General features: G+C 38.1%; 1 protein-coding gene across 2 annotated transcripts; it reads left to right on the top strand.

The window, feature by feature from the left end:
• Positions 1 to 296: 296 nt before the first annotated feature.
• Positions 297 to 24135, top strand: nadkb (NAD kinase b). Of its 2 annotated transcripts, none has more exons than XM_051699719.1 (12): positions 297 to 506; positions 2683 to 2943; positions 3050 to 3133; positions 4819 to 4948; positions 8895 to 9003; positions 9178 to 9263; positions 9482 to 9584; positions 9823 to 9977; positions 12225 to 12324; positions 19768 to 19925; positions 20096 to 20178; positions 22016 to 24135. In XM_051699719.1, the coding sequence occupies exons 2-12, from the start codon at positions 2693 to 2695 to the stop codon at positions 22173 to 22175; spliced, it is 1419 nt and encodes a 472-aa protein (XP_051555679.1). In that variant the 5' UTR covers positions 297 to 506; positions 2683 to 2692; the 3' UTR covers positions 22176 to 24135. The 2 variants fall into 2 exon arrangements, with proteins under 2 accessions (XP_051555679.1, XP_051555680.1); XM_051699720.1 differs by lacking the exon at positions 297 to 506 and adding an exon at positions 1743 to 2515.
• The last annotated feature ends 108 nt before the right edge of the window (positions 24136 to 24243 follow it).

Genomic DNA, 24243 nt, shown 5'->3' with positions numbered 1-24243 from the left:
TTTGAGAATGAAAGGATGAAAATATTTATTTATTTGGCATGTTAGGCCAGCAGAGAAGGCTTTGCTGGCCCTGAGAATTCACCACTGCTTTTGACATTTAAATAGCCCTTGGGCTTATACAGTTTATTTTTTTATTTTTACCTGTTTTCAACATAAAATGATAGAAGAGACCTGCATTATAAAACAAAGGGCAGTCTGGAAATGTGCTTTGACATTTTAATGCTATTCTAGGTGATTTACCAAAAATTGACCCACTTTAGCTCTCATCACCCGCTATACATTTGTTCGTGTGCACATTGCTCAAATATCTATTGGGCAGCATGACTGGACATCCACAGGCAGCCTTGTGATGTCAGACCAAACGGCCCATAATATTACCGAGCACAAGCCTGGCTCCATAGAAAAAGTGCTGGCTGGGTCCAGTGTCTTTATTTAACTTGTCGAAGACTATCAACAAGAGGAAGTTGTTTGTGGTGCCTCGCGCTCACATTGTTTCCTGCTGTTTGGTAAGAAGAGCGCAATGTGTCTTGCTAGCTCAATGAGGCTAAAGTTAGCGGGCATTTTGACCGTTGGAAATGTTTCTAATGTTGTATGTCCTCTGTCAAGTGTCAAATATAGCGAAGGGTTGTTGTGTCGCTTAATGTGATCAAGATTAGTGCTCTTTGTCTCTCCGAACTCCTTGTTAATAGCTTGACAGTTTGCTAGCCATAGTGTGTCGCAGAAGCTGGCTGTCCTTGTGCTGCAATTATGTTGTATGAAGTTTAAAGCTGTCAGCTATACCAATGTCAGCCATTTATATTTTTATAGGAGCTCATGAGTAAAAAAAAAAAATATATATATATTAATCGAGACCCGCTGTATAAATCTGTTTCCTAGTGTATTACGTTTGTAATCCGTGCTGACATATGAGGCATGTCTATTTTGATCAACGAGGCTGCAAACAATTCTCTCTCATTTACATACCCTTATGCTATCCCAGATGTGTATGACTTTCTTCTGCAGAACACAAACAAAGATTTTTAGAAGAATATCTCTGCTCTGTAGGTCCATACATTGCAAGTAAATAGTGACCAGAACTCTGAAGGTCCAAAAAGCACATAAAGTAATCCACATGACTCCAGTGGTTAAATCCATATCTTCAGAAGCGATATGATATGTGTGGGTGAGAAACAGATCAATATTTAAGTCCTTTTTTACTATAAATCTCCACCTTTGACCAGCCTCAACCAGTAGGTAGCAATATGTAATAATATGACTTAATAGTAATAAAGGACTTAAATGTTGATCTGTTTTTGTTTACCCACACCTATCATATTGCTTCTGAAGACATGAATTTAACCACTGGAGTTGTATGGATTACTTTTATGCTGTCTTTATGTGCTTTTTGGACATTCAGACTTCTGGCCACCATTCACTTACATTGTATGGACCTACAGAGCTGAGATATTCTTCTAAAAGTCTTCATTTGTGTTTGCAGAAGAAAGAAAGTCATACACATCTGGGATGTTATGAGAGTGAGTATGGTGAGAGAATTTTCCTTTTTGGGTGAACTATCCATTTAAATGTACCATTATTCCAGCTGCTGGAATGCTTATTTTACCCACATCCTAGTTGAAACTTGCATGCAGTTGATCCAACTCAACAGCTATTATTGTATTTTTAGTCTTAACTGTTATTCTACAAAGTTGCTTTAGTTTTTTTTTGTTTTTTTTTTTTTTTTTTTTTTTTAAAAATCCCTAAACCGAGACCATAATTTCTAACTAACTCCTAGATTTTTCAATTTTGTGTGCTATGTATTTTCTATTTGATCAGACTTATGGTTTTCGCACAGCATATGATTGAAAATGGGAAAAATCCCATAGACTTACATTGACAGAATGTTCATGGCCAACAGAATGCTCGTTAATTTGAAATTGTACTGTTAAAAATTCAAATGTGAACAAACCCACAAAAGGCCTTTAATCAGTTTTAAGTCTCTCTCTCTCTCTCTGACAGTTTATATGTGAGCCTGGCTATCTATCTAGCAACTAGCTAGCTGCTTTTTATTTTTATTTTTTTTATTTATTATTATTATCTCCTTTTCTCCCAATTTTGAATGCCCAATTCCCACTACTTAGTAGGTGCTTGTGGTGGCGTGGTTACTCACCTCAATCGGGGTGGTGGAGGACAAGTCTCAGTTGCCTCTGCTTCTGAGACGGTCAGTCTGCACATCTTGTCACGTGGCTCGCTGTGCATGACACCGCGGAGACTCCGCATGTGGAGGCTCATGCTACTCTCCGCGATCCACGCACAACTTACCACGCGCCCCATTGAGAGCGAGAACCCCTAATCACGATCACGAGGAGGTTACCCCATGTCACTCTACCTTCCCTAGCAACCGGGCCAATTTGGTTGCTTAGGAGACCTGGCTGGAGTCACTCAGCATGCCCTGAATTCGAACTCGCAACTCCAGGGGTGGTGGTCAGCATCAATACTCGCTGAGCTACCCAGGCCCCGCTAGCTGCTTATCTTAACTGTACTGTATAACCATCAAACTTCAAACTTTCAAAACTAGTTTAAACTTTCAGACAAGGCTTTGTCAAGCCAACATCAAAGTTTGTCTTGAGAAACTTTACCTATTTAGTTTGACATTTAACCTCATATGTTTGGAACTTTTGTATTGTTTTGTGTTTGCTTCATTAGAATCAAGAGCATGGAGAAGAAGCAACCCTCCAAGGAGGTGGAGGAGGTTGCGAATTGCAGTGCATCAGTCCGGTCACAGAGGCAGCGGGAGCGGCATGGGAAGCTTCCAAGGAGACGTAAAGAGGAGAAGAGGACTCTTCGGAAGGCAGAATGTCCAGAACAACTGTCAGGGCAAAGTGAACAACGCTGGTTGCCTGAGCAGCACGGGTCCTCAGCTGAGGAGACTGCAGAGAGTTCCCCCAAAAGATGGGATGGATGCAGGTACTGTACCACACAGTAATCAACATGTCATTTGATTGACTTGATTTAGGTTAATTCAGATATTAGTGTTGCAGGACATAGATTTGAAGTTCCTTTTTTCTTTAAGACGAGGACACTTTCTTCATGGACCATATCCTGCTACTCATTTTGGACCCAAAGCTTGCATTCTCCCCAACCCGACCTCAGTCATGTGAGTAAGAGCATTCTTGCCCATGTTAGGTAATGTAAAGGTCAAGTCTGTCTGTCATTACTGTTTAAACTTTAAGGTAGCAAAGTATGTCGATATTTATCGTGATAAATAAATCCACAATGTCGATGATAAGCTTTTGAGTAATTTTCGATATTCAGTCTGTTTACATCTAGATGTTCAGTTGTGTGTCGCAAGACATCACGATGATGGTTGCACCCTCTCATCATCTCTAGTGAGCAGCGCAACAAAACAACAGTGCTGCGTACACCAGATCTGATCTTTCTGTGCTGTATTCTTTAATATTTTTCTCTAGCTCCGAACACGCTTCATTTATGCCCTGTCCTGCTCTGCATGCGTTGCCTCTTTCCCCTTGTGAGTAGATATGAGGCACCGCACAAGTTAACGTGGTTCCAAAGCACCTTTAGACCATAACGTTTTTTTCTTCTAAATTCAGCTTTATTAATTAGCATATTACGAACCTTTAATAATAAACAAATAGATTTCTGTTCTAATTTTGTGAAATTAATCAGATGTCTTCACCTCTGGCATGGATGACAAGGAAAGACAATAAAATTACTAGTTTGTTACCTAGTCTTTCTCACAGCCCATTCAGACTTATATATTTTCTAAATTTTCTCTCGGGTGATACCCCTGAACCCCCATACAGTATCATTCCTCAGTCACAAGGGCTTCTATGCCCCCATACTTGCTATCTGAATGTAACTATAAAAATAATTTGAATGTAAAAATGAAATGCTGTCATTATACTTCAAAATGAACAGATGATCTTTTAACATTCATATCCAACTGCACTTGATTCATAAACTCTATAAAATATTTGAATACTTTGGTAGAAGATCTTTCAGACACAACTGCTTTGGCTGTCTCTGGGCCCCCAATGCAGTTTTGTATAGACTATTTTGACTGTTTAGGATTTTATTCTTTCTTCTTCTGCCAACTTGGAAATTCAAATAAATTTGTAAATGTAAATGTATATTGTGATAAATATCGATATCGAATGATATGAAAAAGAATATCATGATGATATTTTTGGTAATATCGCCCAGCCCTACAGCAAAGGATCGGATAGAGAATTGATAAGGCAGTACGTGATGCATTTTGATTGGGTGGGTGGGGTTGTTGGATGGGACTGGAGGACAGAACCAGCAGCATTGTGGCAGTTACCACCTTTCCAACACTATGCCTCTTTTACACCCCCAAGGGCAAACCACATGCAAATGGTAATGTGGGGTTTTATAGTCGGTTTGGGGTTTTTGGTTTGTGATTACAAGAATACTATTTGATATCTGATGTTATGCTGTATGTGTTTAGGTGTAAAGAATATATGGTAGATGTTTGTCAGAGCAGGGTGTGTATGTATCAAAAGAGGAATCTGTAAATATCACTTATTCAGGATTTAGCAGATATGGTCATTTTTGGTACAATAAATAAAAACACAGCAAATATGTAGAACAACATCTTTTATTCCATTGTTAATTTCAAAAATCGTCTGATCTTAGACTTGTAAGAAACAAAGTCAACAATACAGTACTTACAAACTTTGACCACAAGTGTATATTGCCTAACATACATAGGAACTGGGCAAAGTGCATGTGGTGTTGTTCTGTGCAAAGTGAGTTGCTGGCATAGAAAATGTTTGCCTACTCTGCTGTCTTTCCACACAGGCTTATTCAGGATCCAGCCAGCCAGCGTCTCACATGGAACAAACCCCCACTCAATGTCCTGGTCATCAGAAAGATCAGAGACGAGGGCCTGCTGGAGCCATTCAAAGAGCTTTGCAGGTTCCTTGTAGAGGTAGGCCACTCGAAAGCAAAACTAAAAGCAGAGGGCAAGGAAAGTAAACTAGTAGGCTAGCTAGTGGGTTGGGATACTGTTTACCTTTTTGTCCTCGTATTTTTACATTTGATTATACTGTTTTTATCTATATCAGCGGTTCTGGAACTACCACCAATGGTACACAGACAGTGGTACGTGACACAAGTCACGACTGAAAATTTATATTTTAATTATTTATATATATTTTTTATTCTTAATTATATTATAATTCACATTTTAATACAATAATAATTATGATAGCACTTTATTTTACAGTATTGTTCCACATTTATGTACTATATAATTACAACTCTAGAAATTACTAGGTCCTAACCTTAACCCATAATAATTACTTGTAGTTATCCAAGTCAGAGCTTTCTTGGGTAAGTACACTGTAAGTATACTGAAAGTACACGTACTGTAAAATAAAGTACAGCTATAAATATTATAATATAATTAATATTTTTAATAATCTGATTATTTAGAAGTTTAATTTAATGGGATACTCCAGGTTTAATACAAGTTAAGCTCAATCGACAGAATTTTTTGCAATGTTGATTGCCACAAAAATTTATTTTGACTCGTCCCTCTTTTTTCTTAAACAAGGGAAAAATCTGGATTACAGTGAGGCACTCACAATGAAAGTGAATGGGGCCAATCCATAAACATTACAATACTCACTGTTTCAAAAGTATAGCCACAAGGCATAAACTATATGCATGTTAACATGATTTTAGTGTGATAAAATCGCTTGCTAACCTTTTTTTGTGTTAAGTTAGCCAGTTTCACATCTTCATTGCCACAAAGACATAACGCCATAAACCCTTCAATTTTACAGCTCAAATAAGAGACAAGTTTAACAGAAGAGTTAACATAAGAGCTTTATAAAATTATAAACTTTAAATTTCTGCCTTTTTAAACCCTCTAAAAACTGGCCTCATTCACTTCCATTGTAAGTGCATCACCGTAACCTCAATTATTTACTCAATTTAATTTTTAATTTAATAAATTATCATTATTATTTTTTTCTTTTTTAAAGAAAAGAACAATTTGATATTTTTTTGTGGTAATCAACATTATGCCACAAATGCTGTCGATTGAGCTTAACCTGTATTGAACCCAGAAAATTTGTTTTAAAATAAATAAACAAAAAGCTTTTGAAAATATTTAAAGTTTTGTATTTATATAAATATTTACAAATGAAATTAAAACCTTAAAGTGTTTAAGTAAACATTGCTTCAAGCTATTAAAGTAATTATTCAAGAGCCAGTAATAAAATAGAAGACAGAGTAAACAGTGATTTAAGTTTTTCAGTAAAAGCAGCAATTAAACATTAAAAAAAATCATAGTATAAAATCTAGTGGCGGGCCGTGCATTTGAAGTCTAGGCCTTCAGTGTGATTCATGCCATTAAGAAAACACAGTTTCACAATGAATAAGACACCCTATGCCTTTGGGCATCAAACATGATTTTTGCAGCTAACTAGTAATACCAACTGACATTTTAAAAACACGTCCACACACGAAAGCCAGAACTTGAAATGACACTTAATGCTCAAGCAAGCCTAATTTTAACTCCAGACTCCTGAACAGACATTCAAAAATCTTAATTTTTTTATATGAATCTACCCAGAAGGTCTATAATACCTGGAAAAATCTATCTAATAATATTTAATAAATGTTGCTTGCAATAAATGTCATTTCGTCAGGGTACACGGTTATGCTCTGTTCCATTAGAGTTGGATGTGGGATATTCCCACTTGATATCTCCAACCATAAATGCAATCCATTCCCCGATATTCGGAAGATGACCTTTAAGAAAACAAAACTGCAACACTCCTGTTAGCTTAGCAGGGGTTTGACTCTCATTAGAGATGTCTCCTAGCAACCCAACTGATAAACAATGCTGCAGTGCTAGTATTTGTGCTTCAGGTTTACTATCAAAAGAGATTATAATGTTTTATACATCTGTTTCTGCAGCAGGCGTTTGTTAAACAAGCTCTAATATCATGTAATGTGGAAACGAACTCATTTATCGATATTACTTAAAGTGAATGTTTATCACTTACTTTGTATATCTCCCTGAGTGTCGACATGTTTGTGTGACATCATGCCCCTGCATCTCTGCGAAATCGGAGTTGAGAATTTCTGCACGAGCCTACAAGTTGTAATTCTGACTTCAAGATGCACTTTGCACATTGCACTTTTCCTTGTAGGAATTTGTAAAATCGGACTTTCCGAGTTCAATGAAACACAGCACTATTTTTCAAAACTTGATCCGACACTGAATGCTCAAGCAGCCTAATTTACACTTAGAAAACTCCTGATGTTGCTGTAACAATGCAAAAAGCGCTTACCAATTTACTTGAAGTGAAAATCAGTCCTCCTTTCCTGTTTAATAAATGAAGCAATCACACGGTCATGCAGAACATCTCGTGTTTTTAAATCCATAAGGATCTCTTTCTCAATGGTGGTGTGGCAGTGACAGCCAACTCATCGGCAAGATCTTGCGCTCTTCGCTTTCGAATTACGTACATCACTTAAAGTCACTCAAGGCCAGCTAGAAGGCCTCGACCGGGACATATCCTAAAGATCACACCCACCAAGAACAAATAAATCAATCTGATTGGCTGATGAATCTGGCAGTCTGACTTTAGTTGCTCATTCATTTGCACTGTTGAGGGATTCTGAAGAAATTCTGAAGGCCTGATGGGGTGGAGCTCAAACTCGGGCATGTGATCTGTGAAACAGCTGTCACACATTGCTTGTAAGCGTCAAGGAATAAATTCTGACTGGATACATTTTTCATTTTTCTCTTTGTTTGTAGATTAATTAAGAGTGGAAAGCGGTTAAAAATACATAGGCAAAAAGGTGATTTGAGAATGAAAGGATGAAAATATTTATTTATTTGACATGTTAGGCCAGCAGAGAAGGCTTTGCTGGCCCTGAGAATTCACCACTGATAAAATCATTAAAAAAGTAATCTAATGCAAAATACTTAAATTGTTGACAATCTTTACTGTGTTATTATTAGATATTGTTATTTTAATAGATATTATTAGATAGGAATGTTAATATTTATTCTATGCAGTCAGAATTTGACTGAGATGCACACCCGTCATTGAAATTTATTGGGATATCCAGCCAAAGACAGTGAGTGCTGTTCTTTCTTTCTGTTCTTTGAAAATCTGACAAAAAGACAAAGGCACAAGTCTGTGTACTTACCGTTTTTCATGAGGGCACGGACTACAATCACATGAAGCATTGCAAATGATGTAATCGAATATAAAACTATGGAAATATATAAAACTATTTATTTTTGGTTTTGATTATAAGTACAGAAACAATATAGTTTACATTCATTGCAAAATATTCCAATTTACACAAATATTTAAGTAGTTTGAGAGTGCAGGGAGACCGACTCGTTTGTGTCATTCAGAGTGGACAGTCGCTTCCGGGCTTATTTTGCGGGCTTTGTTGGCTGCGGTTCTCCGATTGGTGAAGCTTTCGCTGCTCAACCATGGGCAATGTAGTTGTTCAACAGGAATTGCACTTTTAAAGATGATTTTTAAACAATGAAGCTAAAAAAATGCAGACGGATGGCTTCAACGATTTAGAAGTTAGCATTGAAAATCAATTATTGTATGGAAGAAATAAATGGGATTTTTACTTCTGGAACCAGACTTTTGCACTCTATTGAGTCAGTTCTTGGTACTGCCGATATTTTTAACATCAGTGACTATTAAAATATTGAACTGAGCAGAGATTCCGCAGCACTCCGCCTTTGTTGACAGTCATGGCTGTTGTACAGGTGGTAATTGGCCTGAAAAGTTTGACAACCTCTGACCTATATTATTTTGTGCTAAAGTCAGACCGCTCTACACTAAAGGATCAAAAGCCTTGCCTTTTTTCCTCTTTACTTTCAGGAGAAACACCTGATGGTTTATGTGGAGAAGAAAGTTGTGGACGATGCCGCTCTCATGAAGGATGAGTCATTTTCAGCCATCCGCAATCAGCTGTGCACATTCAGGGAAGGTACTGAAAGCTCAGAGTGTTCGGACTGGCTAGGGCCTGCTCAACAAGCAGCTATCGAAATGTCTGCAAATCCACCTGTTGCAGGATTTGCATAATCCTAGACACACCATTAACCAATAATAGACGGGGCGCATTAGGAAAATGAGCAATTGACCATTGTACTTTTTCATACAGGGTACGACGACATCTCGGACTGCGTAGATCTGATTATTTGTTTGGGTGGGGATGGAACTCTGCTATATGCATCCTCCCTTTTCCAGGTATTCTCCTCTCATCACATTTGCTTGAGTGAAACAGCCTCCTACTAGGTCAGTCATTATTCTTAGCTGCTTTCCATTGATTGGTCTCACCTGTGGAAGGTGCACCATGTATGCTGAGTGAATTTGGATATTCAAAAATGAAACATTTAGTGATTAGTTCATGAATCAAATTTGATTTGATCGTCACAGGTGTTTTGTCTTTTTTTTTTTTTTTTAAGGGCAGTGTTCCCCCAGTCATGGCGTTCCATCTGGGCTCTTTAGGATTCCTCACGCCATTCAAGTTTGAGTCCTTTAAAACAGAGGTGGATAAGGTTTTTGAAGGTACAGTGATCAAGAGGCAATCTGCAATTTTTTGCACTTGTAATTTACTGGCCTTACCCAGAATCTGAAGTTGTAATGTGATGTGTTTGGTGTCCTTTATGCACTTAAAGGCCATGATATATTATGAATATTACCACTGCAGGGGTTGCACATATTGATTAACAACTATACTCAATATACAATATAGCACAGCATCTCTCGGGTTATTGCTTAAATGTGTGTGTCTGGGCTGTTGTAGGTAATGCAGCTATCATACTGCGCAGTCGTCTGAAGGTGAAGGTCGTGAAAGGCATGTTTCAGAGGAGTGAGCAGCATTTAGGCGTTGAGGAAAATGGTATAATGCCTCATAACCATGTAAACAGCGAGGCAGGAAAGATCACACTGCAGTTACAGGTAACGCACTTCAATACAAACAGACACAAGGAAAAACTACAAATCTATAAGTCAATAATCATTATTATAAGGGTTGAGGAAACATGAAGATGACAAACTAAATGTTATTTAGAGTAGTGTGCCTACAGTTTGGATCTTGAGATAGCAGAGATGGGCATACATGCAGTAAAACACAAAAGACAGCATAAATATCTGATAAATAAATAAGTCACAAAGTCTTAGACTTTTCATGATAAGACAGTTTCACTTCTCGATTCTAATACCAGTGAAACTTCATGGTTTTTAGTATCAATTTCAGTTCCACAGCAAAAACTAATTTGCTATTGCTAGTACTTATATATGTAAACAGTCAAAGAAACAACTAGCAATAAAATAAAAACAAACAACAGAACAAAGATAAAAATGAGGTGTTTAATTTCTTTAGTTATCAAGTATGTACAGTATACTTGTACATATTATTTAAATGTACATCTTGTATATACATATATAAAATGTTTACATATTTATATACATTTTATATTTGTATGTTAGATTTTAATATAAAAATATAAATGTTTATATTTTATATATTTTTATAATTTATATATTATATAAATAAAAATAAAGTTGGACAGTGCACATATTTTAAGAATGTGAAATGTCAGAATAATAGTAGAGAGAATGATTTATTTCAGCTTTTATTTCTTTCATCACATTCCAGTGGGCGAGAAGTTTACATACACTTTGTTAGTATTTGGTAGCATTGCCTTTAAATTGTTTAACTTGGGTCAAACGTTTTGGGTAGCCTTCCACAAGCTTCTCACAATAAGTTTCTCGAATTTTGGCCCATTCATCCAGACAGAACTGGTGTAACAGTCAGGTTTGTAGGCCTCCTTGCTCGCACATGCTTTTTCATTCTGCCCACAAATTTTCTATCGGACTGAGGTCAGGGCTTTGTGATGGCCACTCCAATACCTTGACTTTGTTGTCCTTAAGCCATTTTGCCACAACTTTGGTGGTATGCTTGGGGTCATTGTCCATTTGGAAGACCCATTTGCGACCAAGCTTTAACTTCCAGGATGATGTCTTGAGATGTTGCTTCAATATGTCCACATAATTTTCCTTTCTCATGATGCCATCTATTTTGTGAAGTGCACCAGTCCCTCCTGCAGCAAAGCACCCCCACAACATGATGCTGTCACCCCCATGCTTCACAGTTGAAATGGTGTTCTTCGGCTTGCAAGCCTCACCCTTTTTCCTCCAAACATAATGATGGTCATTATGGTCAAACAGTAAAAATTTTGTTTCATCAGACCAGAGGACATTTCTCCAAAAAGTAAGATTTTTGTCCCCATGTGCACTTGTAAACTGTAGTCTGGCTTTTTTATGGTGGTTTTGGAGCAGTGGCTTCTTCCTTGCTGAGCAGCGTTTCAGGTTATGTCGATATAGGACACATTTTACTGTGGATATAGATACTTGTCTACCTGTTTCCTCCAGCATCTTCTCAAGGTCCTTTGCTGTTGTTCTGGGATTGATTTGCACTTTTCGCACCAAACTATGTTCATCTCTAGGAGACAAAATGCAGTATAAATAACATCCTTCCTGAGAGGTATGATGGCTGTGTGGTCCCATGGTGTTTATACTTGCATACTATTGTTTGTACAGATGAACGTGGTATCCTCAGGCATTTGTAAATTGCTCCCAAGGATGAACCAGACTTGTGGAGGTCCACAGTTTTTTTTCTGAGGTCTTGGCTGATTTATTTTGATTTTCCCATGACGTCAAGCAAAGATGCACTAAGTTTGAAGGTAGGCCTTAAAATACATCCACAGGTACACCTCCAATTCAGTACACCTCCTATAAGAAGCTAACTGGCTGATTGTCTAAAGGCTTGACATCATTTTCTGGAATTTTCCAAGCTGCTTAAAGGCACAGTTAACTTAGTGTATGTAAACGTCTGACCCACTGGAATTGTGATTTATAGTCAATTAAAAGTGAAACAATCAGTCTGTAAACAATTGTTGGAAAAATTACGTGTCATGCACAAAGTAGATGTCCTAAACGGCTTGCCAAAACTATAGTTTGCTAATATGAAATCTGTGGAGTGGTTAAAAAATGAGTTTTAATGACTTCAACCTAAGTGTATGTAAACTTCTGACTTCAACTTTAGATAATGATTTAAGGCTGTCAGAGCACAAAATTTAATGTTTTAGTTTATAGGTTATTAATTCATCTTTTGTGATATGGACATTGCATGTGTGTATAAAGGTGCTTAACGAGGTAGTGGTGGACAGAGGACCCTCCTCCTACCTGTCTAATGTTGACCTTTACCTGAATGGACGCCTCATCACATCTGTGCAGGGAGATGGTAAGCACAGATTTACAGGACTTTATTGGTCACTCAGGCTTTAATACAGGCTTTGTTCATAGTGTTGCTTAGTTACTTTACCTGTCACTCTTGTGCCAGAGAACAAGATACTTAACTGCTTGTTGCTCCAGGGCTTTTTTCCCTGAAGTTAATGGGACTTTGAACACACTGAACGCTAAAAGATACAAGACTGATGTCCAACCAAGGAGGTCTATGGTACCTGGAGTAAATCGTCCATTTTCATTCCCATTTTGATAGACTAGCTTTGATTATTATTGCATGTGATTGTACGCATGTGAAAGGACTTAGAACATCATAGCACAGGCTCAAGACACACTTTCTTCACATAATTTACCTTGATTTAAAAAAACAAAAAACTCCGTATAACTTTTGCCACCCCTCCTGACTTGGTTCCAGTACTTTATTTTAGGGATGCACCAATATGAAAATTATTGGGCGATACAATTTTTTTATTTTTTTAATTAATTGTTTTATTGATTAATATATTAAACAAAGAAAAACAAAACTTATATATACACAGAAACGTTATTTAACCCCCACCCTGACCCTCAACAACATCCCAGTGGTCACACATGATTATAGACAAAAAAAATATATAATCATCACACACATTAACAACTTGGGGGGTTGTACGCTACTCCCCAAAATAGTACAGAGCAGGTGGCACAGCTGTAAATACCTAAAAAACTGAGATCTGGGAATCCCAAAATGTTGAACCAAATTTTCAAAGGATCTCAACACTCCAATCTCATATAGGTCACCGAGTGTAGTAACCCCCCTCACAATCCATTCTGACCAGCAGAAAGGGGACTTATTAATACATAATTTTGGGTTCAGCCATATGTTCGAGGTAACATTAAAATAAATGTCTGAATTAAATACTCTGGACACGTTTGTCCATACCGAGTGCAAATGCAAGATAACAGGGTGTAACTTAATTTCTTCCTATTAGTTTGATAGAAAAGCTTTGCAGTGGCGAAATAGGGGCAAAAAATTCCTGTTCAATACAGAATCAGGGAGGGGCTCTCTCAGGTGGTAGTGACCAATGAGCCAAATGTCTGAGACCGTATGCATAATAATAAAACAAAATCTTAGGTAGGCCTAGCCCACCTTTGTCAATCGGCCTATGCAATTTACTGAAATGTAATCTGGGACGTTTACCATTCCAAAGGAAGGACTTCGCTATGCTATCAGGTTTCTTGAAATAAGAGAGGGGCACATCTATAGGGAGAGATTGTAGCAGGTAGTTGAATTTTGGAATACAATTAATTTTAATAACATTAACCTTCCCAGTCAATATAATGAAGCCCACCTGCCCACATCGTTCAAACCTTTTTATTAAAGGGTCAAAATTAACAAACAAAATTATTATTTTTTTTGTGGATTTTTTTTCCCCCTTTTTCACCCAATTTGGAATGCCCAATTCTCAGTGCGCTTTTAAGTCCTCGTGGTGGCGTAGTGATTCGCCTCAATCCGGGTGGCGGAGGATGAATCCCAGTTGTCTCCACGTCTGAGACCATCAACCCGCGCATCTTATCACGTGGCTTGTTGAGCGCGTTGCCACGGAGACATAGCGCGTGTGGAGGCTTCACGCCATCCACCGTGGCATCCACGCTCAACTCATCATGCGCCCCACTGAGAACGAACCACATTATACCGACCACGAGGAGGTTACCCCATGTGACTCTACCCTCCCTAGCAACCGGGCCAATTTGGTTGCTTAGGAGACCTGGCTGGAGTCACTCAGCACACCCTGGGATTCGAACTAGCGAACTCCAGGGGTGGTAGCCAGCGTCTTTTACCACTGAGCTACCCAGGCCCATTAACACACACAATTAAACTAAAAACAAAATCACACAAATTTGTTGTAAATAATATACCCAAATACTTAATGCCCTCTTTGGGCCACTGAAAGGTGCCCGGGTGAAAAGCCGTTACCGGGCAGTATGCTGTCAGAGCCAAAGCTTCGGATTTAGACCAATTAACTATGTATCCCGAGAACTTAGAAAAGGAATGAATAATTCTGTGGAGGCAAGGTATAGATCTAGTGGGGTCGGAGACGAATAAAATATCATCTGCATAAAGCAAAAGCTTATGCACCATACCTCCTGCCACCGCCCCTGGAAAATCATCTTCCTTTCTTATCACCGCTGCTAATGGTTCCAGGGCAAGACAGAACAATAATGGGGAAAGAGTGCAACACTGCTATAATAATCTGAAATTAATCAGTTTGTTTGTATCGACACTACCGTGTGTCTATAAAGTAACTTAATCCATCCAATAAAAGTATTCCCGAACCCGTATATTTCCAAAATCTTAAAAAGATAATCCCATTCAACCATATCAAACGCCTTTTCGGCATCAAGTGAGGTGGCAGCGACCGGAGTCTGATCATTCACCACCGACCACATGATATTGATGAAACACCTAATGTTATCAGAAGAGCTGCAGCCTGAATAAACCCCATCTGATCTATATGTATAAGAGATATCATTACTTAATCGGTTAGCTAGAATTTTTGATAATATTTTAATGTCTAGCTGGATCAGGGAAATTGGACGGTAACTCTTATACTCCATTAGATCTTTGTCCTTTTTAAGAATCAGACTGATCCGGGCTTGTGTCATGGGTGGCGGAAGCTTTCCATTCTTTAATGATTCCGTATAAACTTCTAACAAAAGTGGAGCTAGTTCTGTAGCAATAAAATCTAAAAAATTCAGTGGCAAAGCCGTCTGGCCCCAGAGCCTTGCCTGTAATTTCCTCACCAAGCTCCTCCAAGGTTATCTCAGAATCTAGATAATTTTTTTGCTCAGTTGTCAGTTTAGGGAGTTCTAATGGTTCCACATAGTTTCTAATATCTTCATCAGTAGACGAAGACATGGAACTACAGAGATCTATATAGAATTGTTATTAATATCTATGGCGGAGGTAAATATTTCACCACCTGCAGATATCATTGAGATCAAGACATTTGAATTGTAGATGCTTACTTATCAGTGTAATGACTCCCCTGCTCTTACTTGAGCCAGCACTAAAGAAAACATGTCCACCCCATATCTTCCCAAATTTTTCAGCTTCCTGTGGGGAAAGATGCGTTTCTTGAAGAAACACTATATCATATTTCTTACGTTTCAGAAGAGAAATAGCCTTCCTTCTTTTTATGGGGTGCCCCAACCCATTCACATTCCAAGTGGAGAGAGACAGTCCACTCATACTAACATTTGACATATTAGAAAAAATAGATTGTGTGTCAAAAATAAAATTATAAAGACCACATTCCAACATTAGTGCAACAACCAAACCCCAAACTTCCCCCCTAACCAAACAAACTGTGTGCATTAACCCTGTGCATGACAGCGCCAACCGGCGTCCATCCCTCAAATTGTTTGAGACAGAATTACACAACAGAAGATAATCTATAAAACAAACTCCAGCCAATAGGTGTAATAAACACAAAGAACGTGTCGATTCATCCACATATATGTCCTGAAGGTGTGTTCCTCCACAAAACAAACTCCAGCAAAAAAAAGACAATAAGGCCGTTCAGTTTCCTCTGACAGTCAAATGAATGTTCAGTGAGCCGGCCCATTCGACTGCTACATGAGTGCAACAAATTACCCAATCACTCCAATGTCCTGCAAGAAATACTCCACAAAACAAACTCCAACCAATAGGAGGCATAAGCACAAAGAACGTGCAGATTCATCCACAACACTGTCCCGAAGGAATGCTACTACACAAAACAAATTCCAGCCGCTAAGCGGAACCAGCACAAAAAGAAACAAAAATGGCGCTCAGCTTCCTCGGATGGTCAAGTGGATGTTCAGTGAGTCGGTCCACTTGGCTGCAATGTGAGTACCACAAAATAACTTACTTTATGAAGGACATCGCTTGCTGGGTACATGTAAATACGGCCATCCTTAGCATCTATTCTCAATTTGGCCGGGAACATCAGTGCAAAAGCGACCTTCCGTTGATGTAAGAAGTTCTTGCCTTCCTTGAATCGATCACGTTTCTCTCTTGTTGAATTCGCAAAGTCTGGGAACAAGAAAATGCTGTGGTTCTTCCATTACTCCTCGCCTCGTGTAACCAGATATTTATCGGATGATCTCAGAAATTTGGCCAGAATTGATCGGTGCCTGTCTCCCTCAGCGGATCGCCGAGCCGGAACCCTGTGAGCTCGCTCGATTTCCAGCTTATGGCCTGTTATGTCAAGCAGACTCTGAAAGAGTCAGTCCAGGAATTTCACCATATCCCGACCTTCTTCGTCCTCAGGAATTCCAACAATTCGGATGTTATTCTGCCGATTACGGTTTTCCAAGTCCTCCAACTTCTCTCAGACACGGTCCAAATCCACCTTGGTCGCTAGCGGATTAGCAGCTAATTTCCTCTCTGATGACTCCAGATAATCGATCCATTTCTCGACATCCCCCACTCTTGTAACCACCTCAGTGAATTTTGTCTCCATGGCAGTGATCGATCGACATATTACAGCAAGATCCTCCAAGTCAGCAACGACCTTTGTCAGCATTGCTGAAATGTTCAACAATTCTCGCCGAATTTCCTTCAGTTCTCCTGCCAAATCGAGTCCCTGGACGTAAAAAAGCATGTAAGTGTCTTTTAATGTCTCCAGAGCCCAAGGATTTTTAATTCTTTTACATTTTGTCTTCCTAGAGCAGTTAAGGATCAGGATGTATCGAATCTCACCAGTTTATGACATAAAAAGTATTAAAACTAGCAAAGTGCACAGAGCTCGCCGTTCACACTTCTGAACCTCGCATGGCGTCACGTGACTTGGGCGATACGATTTTAACAAATAGTCATAGGCCGATACCTATATTTTGCCACTTACCTTATTTTGTCATCAGATCACTGTTTTACTTAGGAATTATGTTTTTAAAATGTACTGTTGGCTGTTCTAACAATAAATAATTTCCATTAAAAATGGATGGGATCTGTTGAACACAGGACGGGCCAAAATTTTAAAGAGATCCATGATAAATGGAAGATAAATAGATAAAAAGAAAAAATTACTTGATATGATAACATGATGATTGGTATGAAAAACGGTTATTTTGTACTACTAAAACATTTCTGCACTTCTGTTTTTGCAGTTCAAAACAACAGAATTCACAATTGGGCTGGGTATCGCCTGGCACCTGACGATATGATACGTATTGCGACACATCATGATTCAATATATTGCGATATCATAATTTGATTTGATTACGAATCAATTCCAATTTCAATTCCAATTAATTTGGGTATACTTCAGTTATATACTGATGTCAAGCATTTAGCTTGAAACATCACATTTTTGTCTCTTGGTGAGCTCATGTGCCATCTTTGATGTGTGTTTGCATATTAATACACAAATAGTTTAATATAAATATCAATACACTGATCTAAAGTATCGATGCAATATCATGAGAAAAAGTAAAGATATATATAAAGAAAAAGATATATCGATACTTGATTGTATCGACCCAGCCCTAATTCACAATCTACATACATGTTTTTGATAGAACATTACAAATTCATAATATGAATATGTTAAGCAATTCCACGGAAATGTCAACCACATCATGGAAAAATAAAAAGTTTAAACCAAAGGAACAAAAGCCCCTTTTATATTCTGTATTATAGTGGTTTAATGGATAATGCCGTCCAGACCACAAGAGGGTGCCGCTTGCTCACACAGCGCTGACTGAAGCACTGAACGCAGAAAAGTAATTGCGCAAGGTTTCGATTTCAATCTCAATAGACCTTTTTCACAGACTGTGATAACGCGTTTCCGCCTCATTTATCAGCGTAAATCTCGCAAAAATGTTTATATTATACATTTTTAAAATATTGAGTGTAAATTTATAACATTATGCTTTGTGTTATATTACCCTGGAATTAGTTTTAAAAACTGAATTACCACAGCTTCTTTTATAACTGCTGAGAGAGTGACATTCAATTTGTCATCATCTCCCATCTGACTGTCTTAAAGGTGCACTCTTTAATTCTAATCCAATACACTTTTTGTCAAATTCTACAAATATCTCCTCACAGTCTGTTAGCTGTCCATTCTGTGGGTGGGCTGAAAAAAAATCTAGAATTTGTACACAGCCCTGGCTCTGTAAACGGGACAAAAACAAAGTGGAACAGACTGATCCACACAACACTACTCCAGCCAATCAGCAACAGGGGGTGGTTCTTGCGCGTGCACAGGATGGGGGGTGGGGGCAGAGCGAGAGGGAAATTCATTAGAAGAGTGATGGCAAATCTGGCTGATGCAAACTTTCTGAACTCCAAGGAAGACAAATGGCTGAGAAACAGACCAAGAGAAAAAGGTCAGATAAATATAAACTAAAAAAGGATTATCATAACTCGAGGGCTAGGAGCCACGTCAACATTGGCGAGGCTTTTCAGTGATGGAGAGACCTCCGAGAGGTAAAAGGCTTGAAGACGGATGCAGAAGTTGCTCTTTTTCTTCTCGATAGGTGGGTAACATAAATTTTGCTATGTTTCACAGAACCCATATATGCTGTTGTTGTGATGTTGGATTTAGTAGCAGGAGAGTTGTGAACATCTGGAGCTGATGTACGTAAAACCGTCTTGCGTGCATGAATTTGGGGGTGGAGCTTCCAAAGGAGCACTGAAGGGGAGGGGTGTGTTTGTTTTGGCAGTTTGACATGTTTCTCAGGAATCGCTGAGCGCATATTTAATCCACCACTCTATTTTCTTCTGGAAAGTCATTCAAATGTAATAGTGGATTTTTAGTTTTGCTTTTGGAGCAAATGGGTAAGTGAAAATAATATTTGCTGTGATCTCCCATTCACTCCCATTCACCGCTGTCGAAGTTTAACCTGCAATCGTTTACTTCCACGTTCCAAAACCCGGAGTGTGAAAAAGGTCTATTCAGTCAATCATGGAGCATTAATAGATATCATACCGATGTCCTAGAAGTCAAAGTCTGCTGGTTTCAAAGTGTTTTAGATGGTTTCCATAATCATGTAGCTTAGGTAAGTGTCGTTTTCACAACTCTCACATCCGTTCATGGCTTTTTTTCCGCATTAAAAAAACGAGAAAAAAATACAAATGAAATATTACATGTTCTTAGGAGTGCCAACCTTCCTAAATATTGTGAGTATTATTATATCTGGATTGTGCATTTGAATTCACAGAGTTTTTACAAAGTGTGTAACTGATTAATTATAAATTAACCAGTGTTTTCATGCTTATGTGTCCATGGTTTTAATTTGATCAATAATTGGCCGATAAACATCGTTACCTTATAGGTGCATCCCTACTTGATTTGTTTTTAATGTTACTAGATCAAGAATACATTACAAAGCAGTATTGACTTTTTGTTGCTGAGTAAGGAGACCAGCTGCCATGAAAATAAATGTAAATATGTGGCCTGTTTCTATGTAGGTGTAATCGTATCCACCCCCACAGGCAGCACGGCCTATGCTGCTGCAGCAGGAGCCTCCATGATCCATCCCAATGTTCCTGCTATTATGGTCACCCCCATCTGCCCTCACTCTCTCTCCTTTAGACCCATCGTGGTGCCTGCTGGCGTGGAGCTTATGGTGAGATTTTAAAATAGACATATTGCACATCATGCCAGCGACTAAACTACATTTGCCAGGCAAATATGTTATTTGCAAAAAGGAAGCTGTGGTTAAACTCGTTTCTTTATTTGTTCTGCTCAAGAGTTGTTCAGATGAAGGGATTTTCCATTTATAATCCTACTTTACAGATAACGCTGTCCCCTGATGCTCGCAACACAGCCTGGGTGTCGTTTGATGGCAGAAAGAGGCAGGAGATCCAACATGGGGACAGGTGTGGCTCTTCTTTACACAAGGCCATAAGCAAACAGATTTTACCTCTCCCATAATCCAGTAATACAACAGCTGTATTTACAGTTATGAAAATAAGTGACAATAGGGATCAGCACCCAACCTTGGACAGCTGGGACCTGAAATGCAGTTCATTCATTTTTCACAAAGCCATCTTTGATCTAGTGTAGTAACAGATAATGGGGAAAAGTCATAGGATGCTTCTCTATATTCAAAATGATGCTTCCTCGTTTCCTTACTACTCCGTCCTTCAATCCGTGACTCGAAAATCAGCCAAAGTCTGCCATCATGAAGGACATACAGTATCCATTCTTAATGTACTGTGAGGAGCTATTTCAGTGGAGCTAGGTGCCAGGGGTTCAATGCAAGTTAAGCTTAATCGACAGCACTTATGGTATAATGTTGAAAACCACAAAAAATTATTTCGATTCATCCCTCCTTTAATAAAAAAGCAAAAATCAAGGTTACAGCGAGGCACTTACAATGTAAGTGAATTGGACTAATCTTTTGAGGGTTTAAAAGGCAGAAATGTGAAGCTTATAATTTTATAAAGCACTTACATTAATTCGTCTGTTAAAACTTGTGTATTATTTAAGCCGTAAAGTTGTTTAAATAGTTGTTTATAAGGTCGTTTTAGGGTTTATGGCATTATGTCATCATGGCAATGAAGTTGTAAAATTGGCAATAACTTTACTTAGAAAAGGTTAGTAAGCGATCACACTAATCATGTTAACGTGCATGTTGGTTTACGTGTTGTGGCTGTACTTTTGAAACAGCGAGTTTTTAAAAAAAAAATTTACCTTTACGGATTGGCCCAATTTACTTCTATTGTGAGTGCCTCACTGTAACCCAGATTTTTCCTTTTTTTAATTTTTTTTTTAATTTTTTAGTTGAAATACTTTTTTGTGGTTATAAACGTTATGCCACAAATTCTGTCGATTGAGATTAACTTGTATTGAACCCAGAATATTCCTTAAAGTAGGAGTACTCAATAGGCGGACTCTGGTCCGGATCCAGACCGAAGGACATTTCAGTCCGGACTGAGATCTAAATCTTTGTGCTAGTTATCTGAAACCTGGCTAAGTGGTCATGTAAGCAGACATGTATACGGAGGGGGAATAGCGCGTTCCGCGTTAGAGAGAAATATTTCTCTTTAGAGTGGGAAAAACTGGACTGCTGTTATTCAGCTTCAAAACAAACTGTTTATCTTACCTTTTAATATTCATATCCAAGTGCCCTCGACTGGTGAGCTCTTATATTTTAATCTTTTGGTAGAAAAGATCTCACGGACCCCACTACTTTGGCTGTCTCTGGGGCCCCCAATGTCCTTATCCCTGCCCAGTTTTGAAGAGACTTATTTTGACTGTTTAGGATTTATTTTTAATTTCTTTACAAAGTTGCTGCCAATGTGGCAAGTTATAAACTATTCCAAAATATATATTATATAGTTTCATAGCCATATGACTACTGACACCATGTAAGCTACGTATTACTTTGCTGGGAAGGAAATGTAGAGACTGGACCTCTTGGAAGTTTAATTTAATTTTGCCTTAAAGGGATGGTGCTAAAGACTGCGAGGTGATGCTATAGTGAGCAAGGGCATTCCATTTTACAAATACATCTAGCTTTGTTTCCTCCTCTCTCGCCTTTCATCCTCACATTCTTTCCTCGCGTCGTAAGTGGGAGGAGCCAAGACTAAAGGAAAGGAAACGAGGATGTACAGTTTGAAAAATGAGAATCACCCATGGTCTTAAGCGTTCTCACAAACACCACAGCTGTGTTAATCATGAGTTCTCAACTTGCGTTTTTTCCCCCCTTAGCATTAAGATCACAACGTCCTGTTATCCAGTTCCATCTATCTGTTGTCGTGACCTGGTGTATGACTGGTTTGAGAGTCTGGCTCAGTGCCTCCACTGGAATGTCCGCAAGAAGCAAACACGCCTAACAGACGCAAGTGATTCTTCAGACAATGAGAACTGACATATCATCATTTTAAACACAGTTAAAGGGATAGTTTACCAAAAAAGTAAAAGTTCTGTCATCATGTACTTAGCCTCATGTTGTTCCAAACCCCTATGATTTTTTTTTTAATTCCATGAAACGCAAAAGGAAAACTTTTGAAGAATATTCAGGTCATTTATTTTTGAATGAATCGTTCTTTTGGGTCAGATCTTTTCAATGAATCTGTTCATTTGTGAATGTATCATTTGTTTACGAATCAGAGATCCGGTTCTTGAGCTCAACTCGCTGACTGGTAACAGCTCTCTAAAGGAGAAGATTATCAGTGAATAAGGCCTTACATTCTAGTCTGTTCCTCACACAATGCTATTTTATGGCCTGAGAAGACTTGTATTTAATGCACGGGTATGGTAGTAGTGGTAATGTGTGTTTTTGTTTTTGTTTTTTTTTTTTAAATCAAGGTACATTGTTTTAGGAAAGTGTGTCTTGAGCCTGTGCTATAATGTTCTAAGTCCTTTCACATGCGTACAGTCACATGCAATAATAATCAAAGCTAGTTTACCAAACTGGGAATGTGAATGGACAGTTCTCTCTGGGTAATACTTTTTTGGGGCTCTTGTGTCCTTTTTGAAACTTGAATGTTTCAGTCCCCATTCTTTTTAATTGCATGGAAAAATCGAACTGTACATTCCTCAGTTTCTTCTTTTGTGTACAACGGAAGAAAGAACATTGGTTTGGAACAACAAATTGTTGAATAATTTTGACAGAATTTTCATTCATGGGTGAGCTATCCCTTTAACTGTGATGCATCGCAAATCAAACATTCCAAGACATTTGAGATTTCCATCCTGACTCCCAAACAAGTCATGGTTTGAAGAGACCCTGTTGGTCTTTCTAAGGTGGATTGGAGGTGCAATTGTCATAAATTGTTATACCAACAAAGGGCACGCCTGTATAAATGTAGAGCTAAATTATGTAAACAAAATCCTCCACCACCCTCTTAAACTTGCAATACTGATGTAGAAGAAAATGTATTGTGATCCTGTTCTTAAAGGGACAGTTCACCCTCATGTTGTTCCAAACCTGTATGACTTTGTTTTCATTGACAGAATATTAGCCTCGGTCACCATTCATGTCTGAAGCTGTCAGTCTTTAACATTCTTTCCAACATTTCCATCTCGTTTTGTGTTCCACAGAAAAAAGGCATAAGGTTTTGGAGTGGCATGAGGGAGATTCAGTGATGAAATAATTTAAATTTTTGGGAGAACTGTTCCTTTATTGTAACACCATGCCTTTTGAGCAAGTATCCTGTGTTGATCTATAGCTGCAATCACAGCTGTTCCTTTCTTCTCATGCAGTATGTTTGCCTATTGGGAAATATTGCCAGTACATTTTGTTTGCTCTTGCCCTTCTCAAAATCATTCAGAAAACAAACTACATTGAAATCCTGTTTGACAGGCTTTTTGAGTAGTTGGCCAGCACTTGCTACTATTTGGTTTCTATTCAAGTTGGCCCACCTATGTTACATTAATATTCTTGTCAAGTCGGACTTCTTAGTCATACACAGTGGGTATGGTATTACCCACACATTTCTTATGAAAGAACATTGGGGCCTCCCTGTGGTGGAATAGGATAGTGTTAAACATATAGTTTCATTTTACACTCAGAACCACAATACTACAATCTATTATATATATATATATTATAATTTCATTCCACTTTATCTTTTATTTTCATGCTAATAGACAGTAACACTGACTGAGCTGCAGTTTATTAAATCTACAAATACATTGTGTTTTGCATTTCTCAGTAGCTATTACTGGCCCTACAAGGTCACTGCATTTAAGTTATTGCACAAGAACTAGTATATCTGAATTAATGTAGGTTATTTTAATGTGTTTACATTTTGATGTAAATAAGAGATCCTATGACACGTATTCATTCTGTTTGTAATATTGCAATAAATAACATTAATACCTTTGTTACTTTATATATTTTTATCTTCCAAGTGTTTTTTTATTTTATTCTTGAACATTTTTGTCATTTATTTTAAAATGTTTCCTTTTATACCTTAGGGACTATTAACATA

Source organism: Myxocyprinus asiaticus, chromosome 6 (assembly GCF_019703515.2).
Source record: "Myxocyprinus asiaticus isolate MX2 ecotype Aquarium Trade chromosome 6, UBuf_Myxa_2, whole genome shotgun sequence".
Lineage (NCBI taxonomy): Eukaryota > Metazoa > Chordata > Actinopteri > Cypriniformes > Catostomidae > Myxocyprinus > Myxocyprinus asiaticus.
This window is presented reverse-complemented; position numbering and strand designations above follow the sequence as displayed.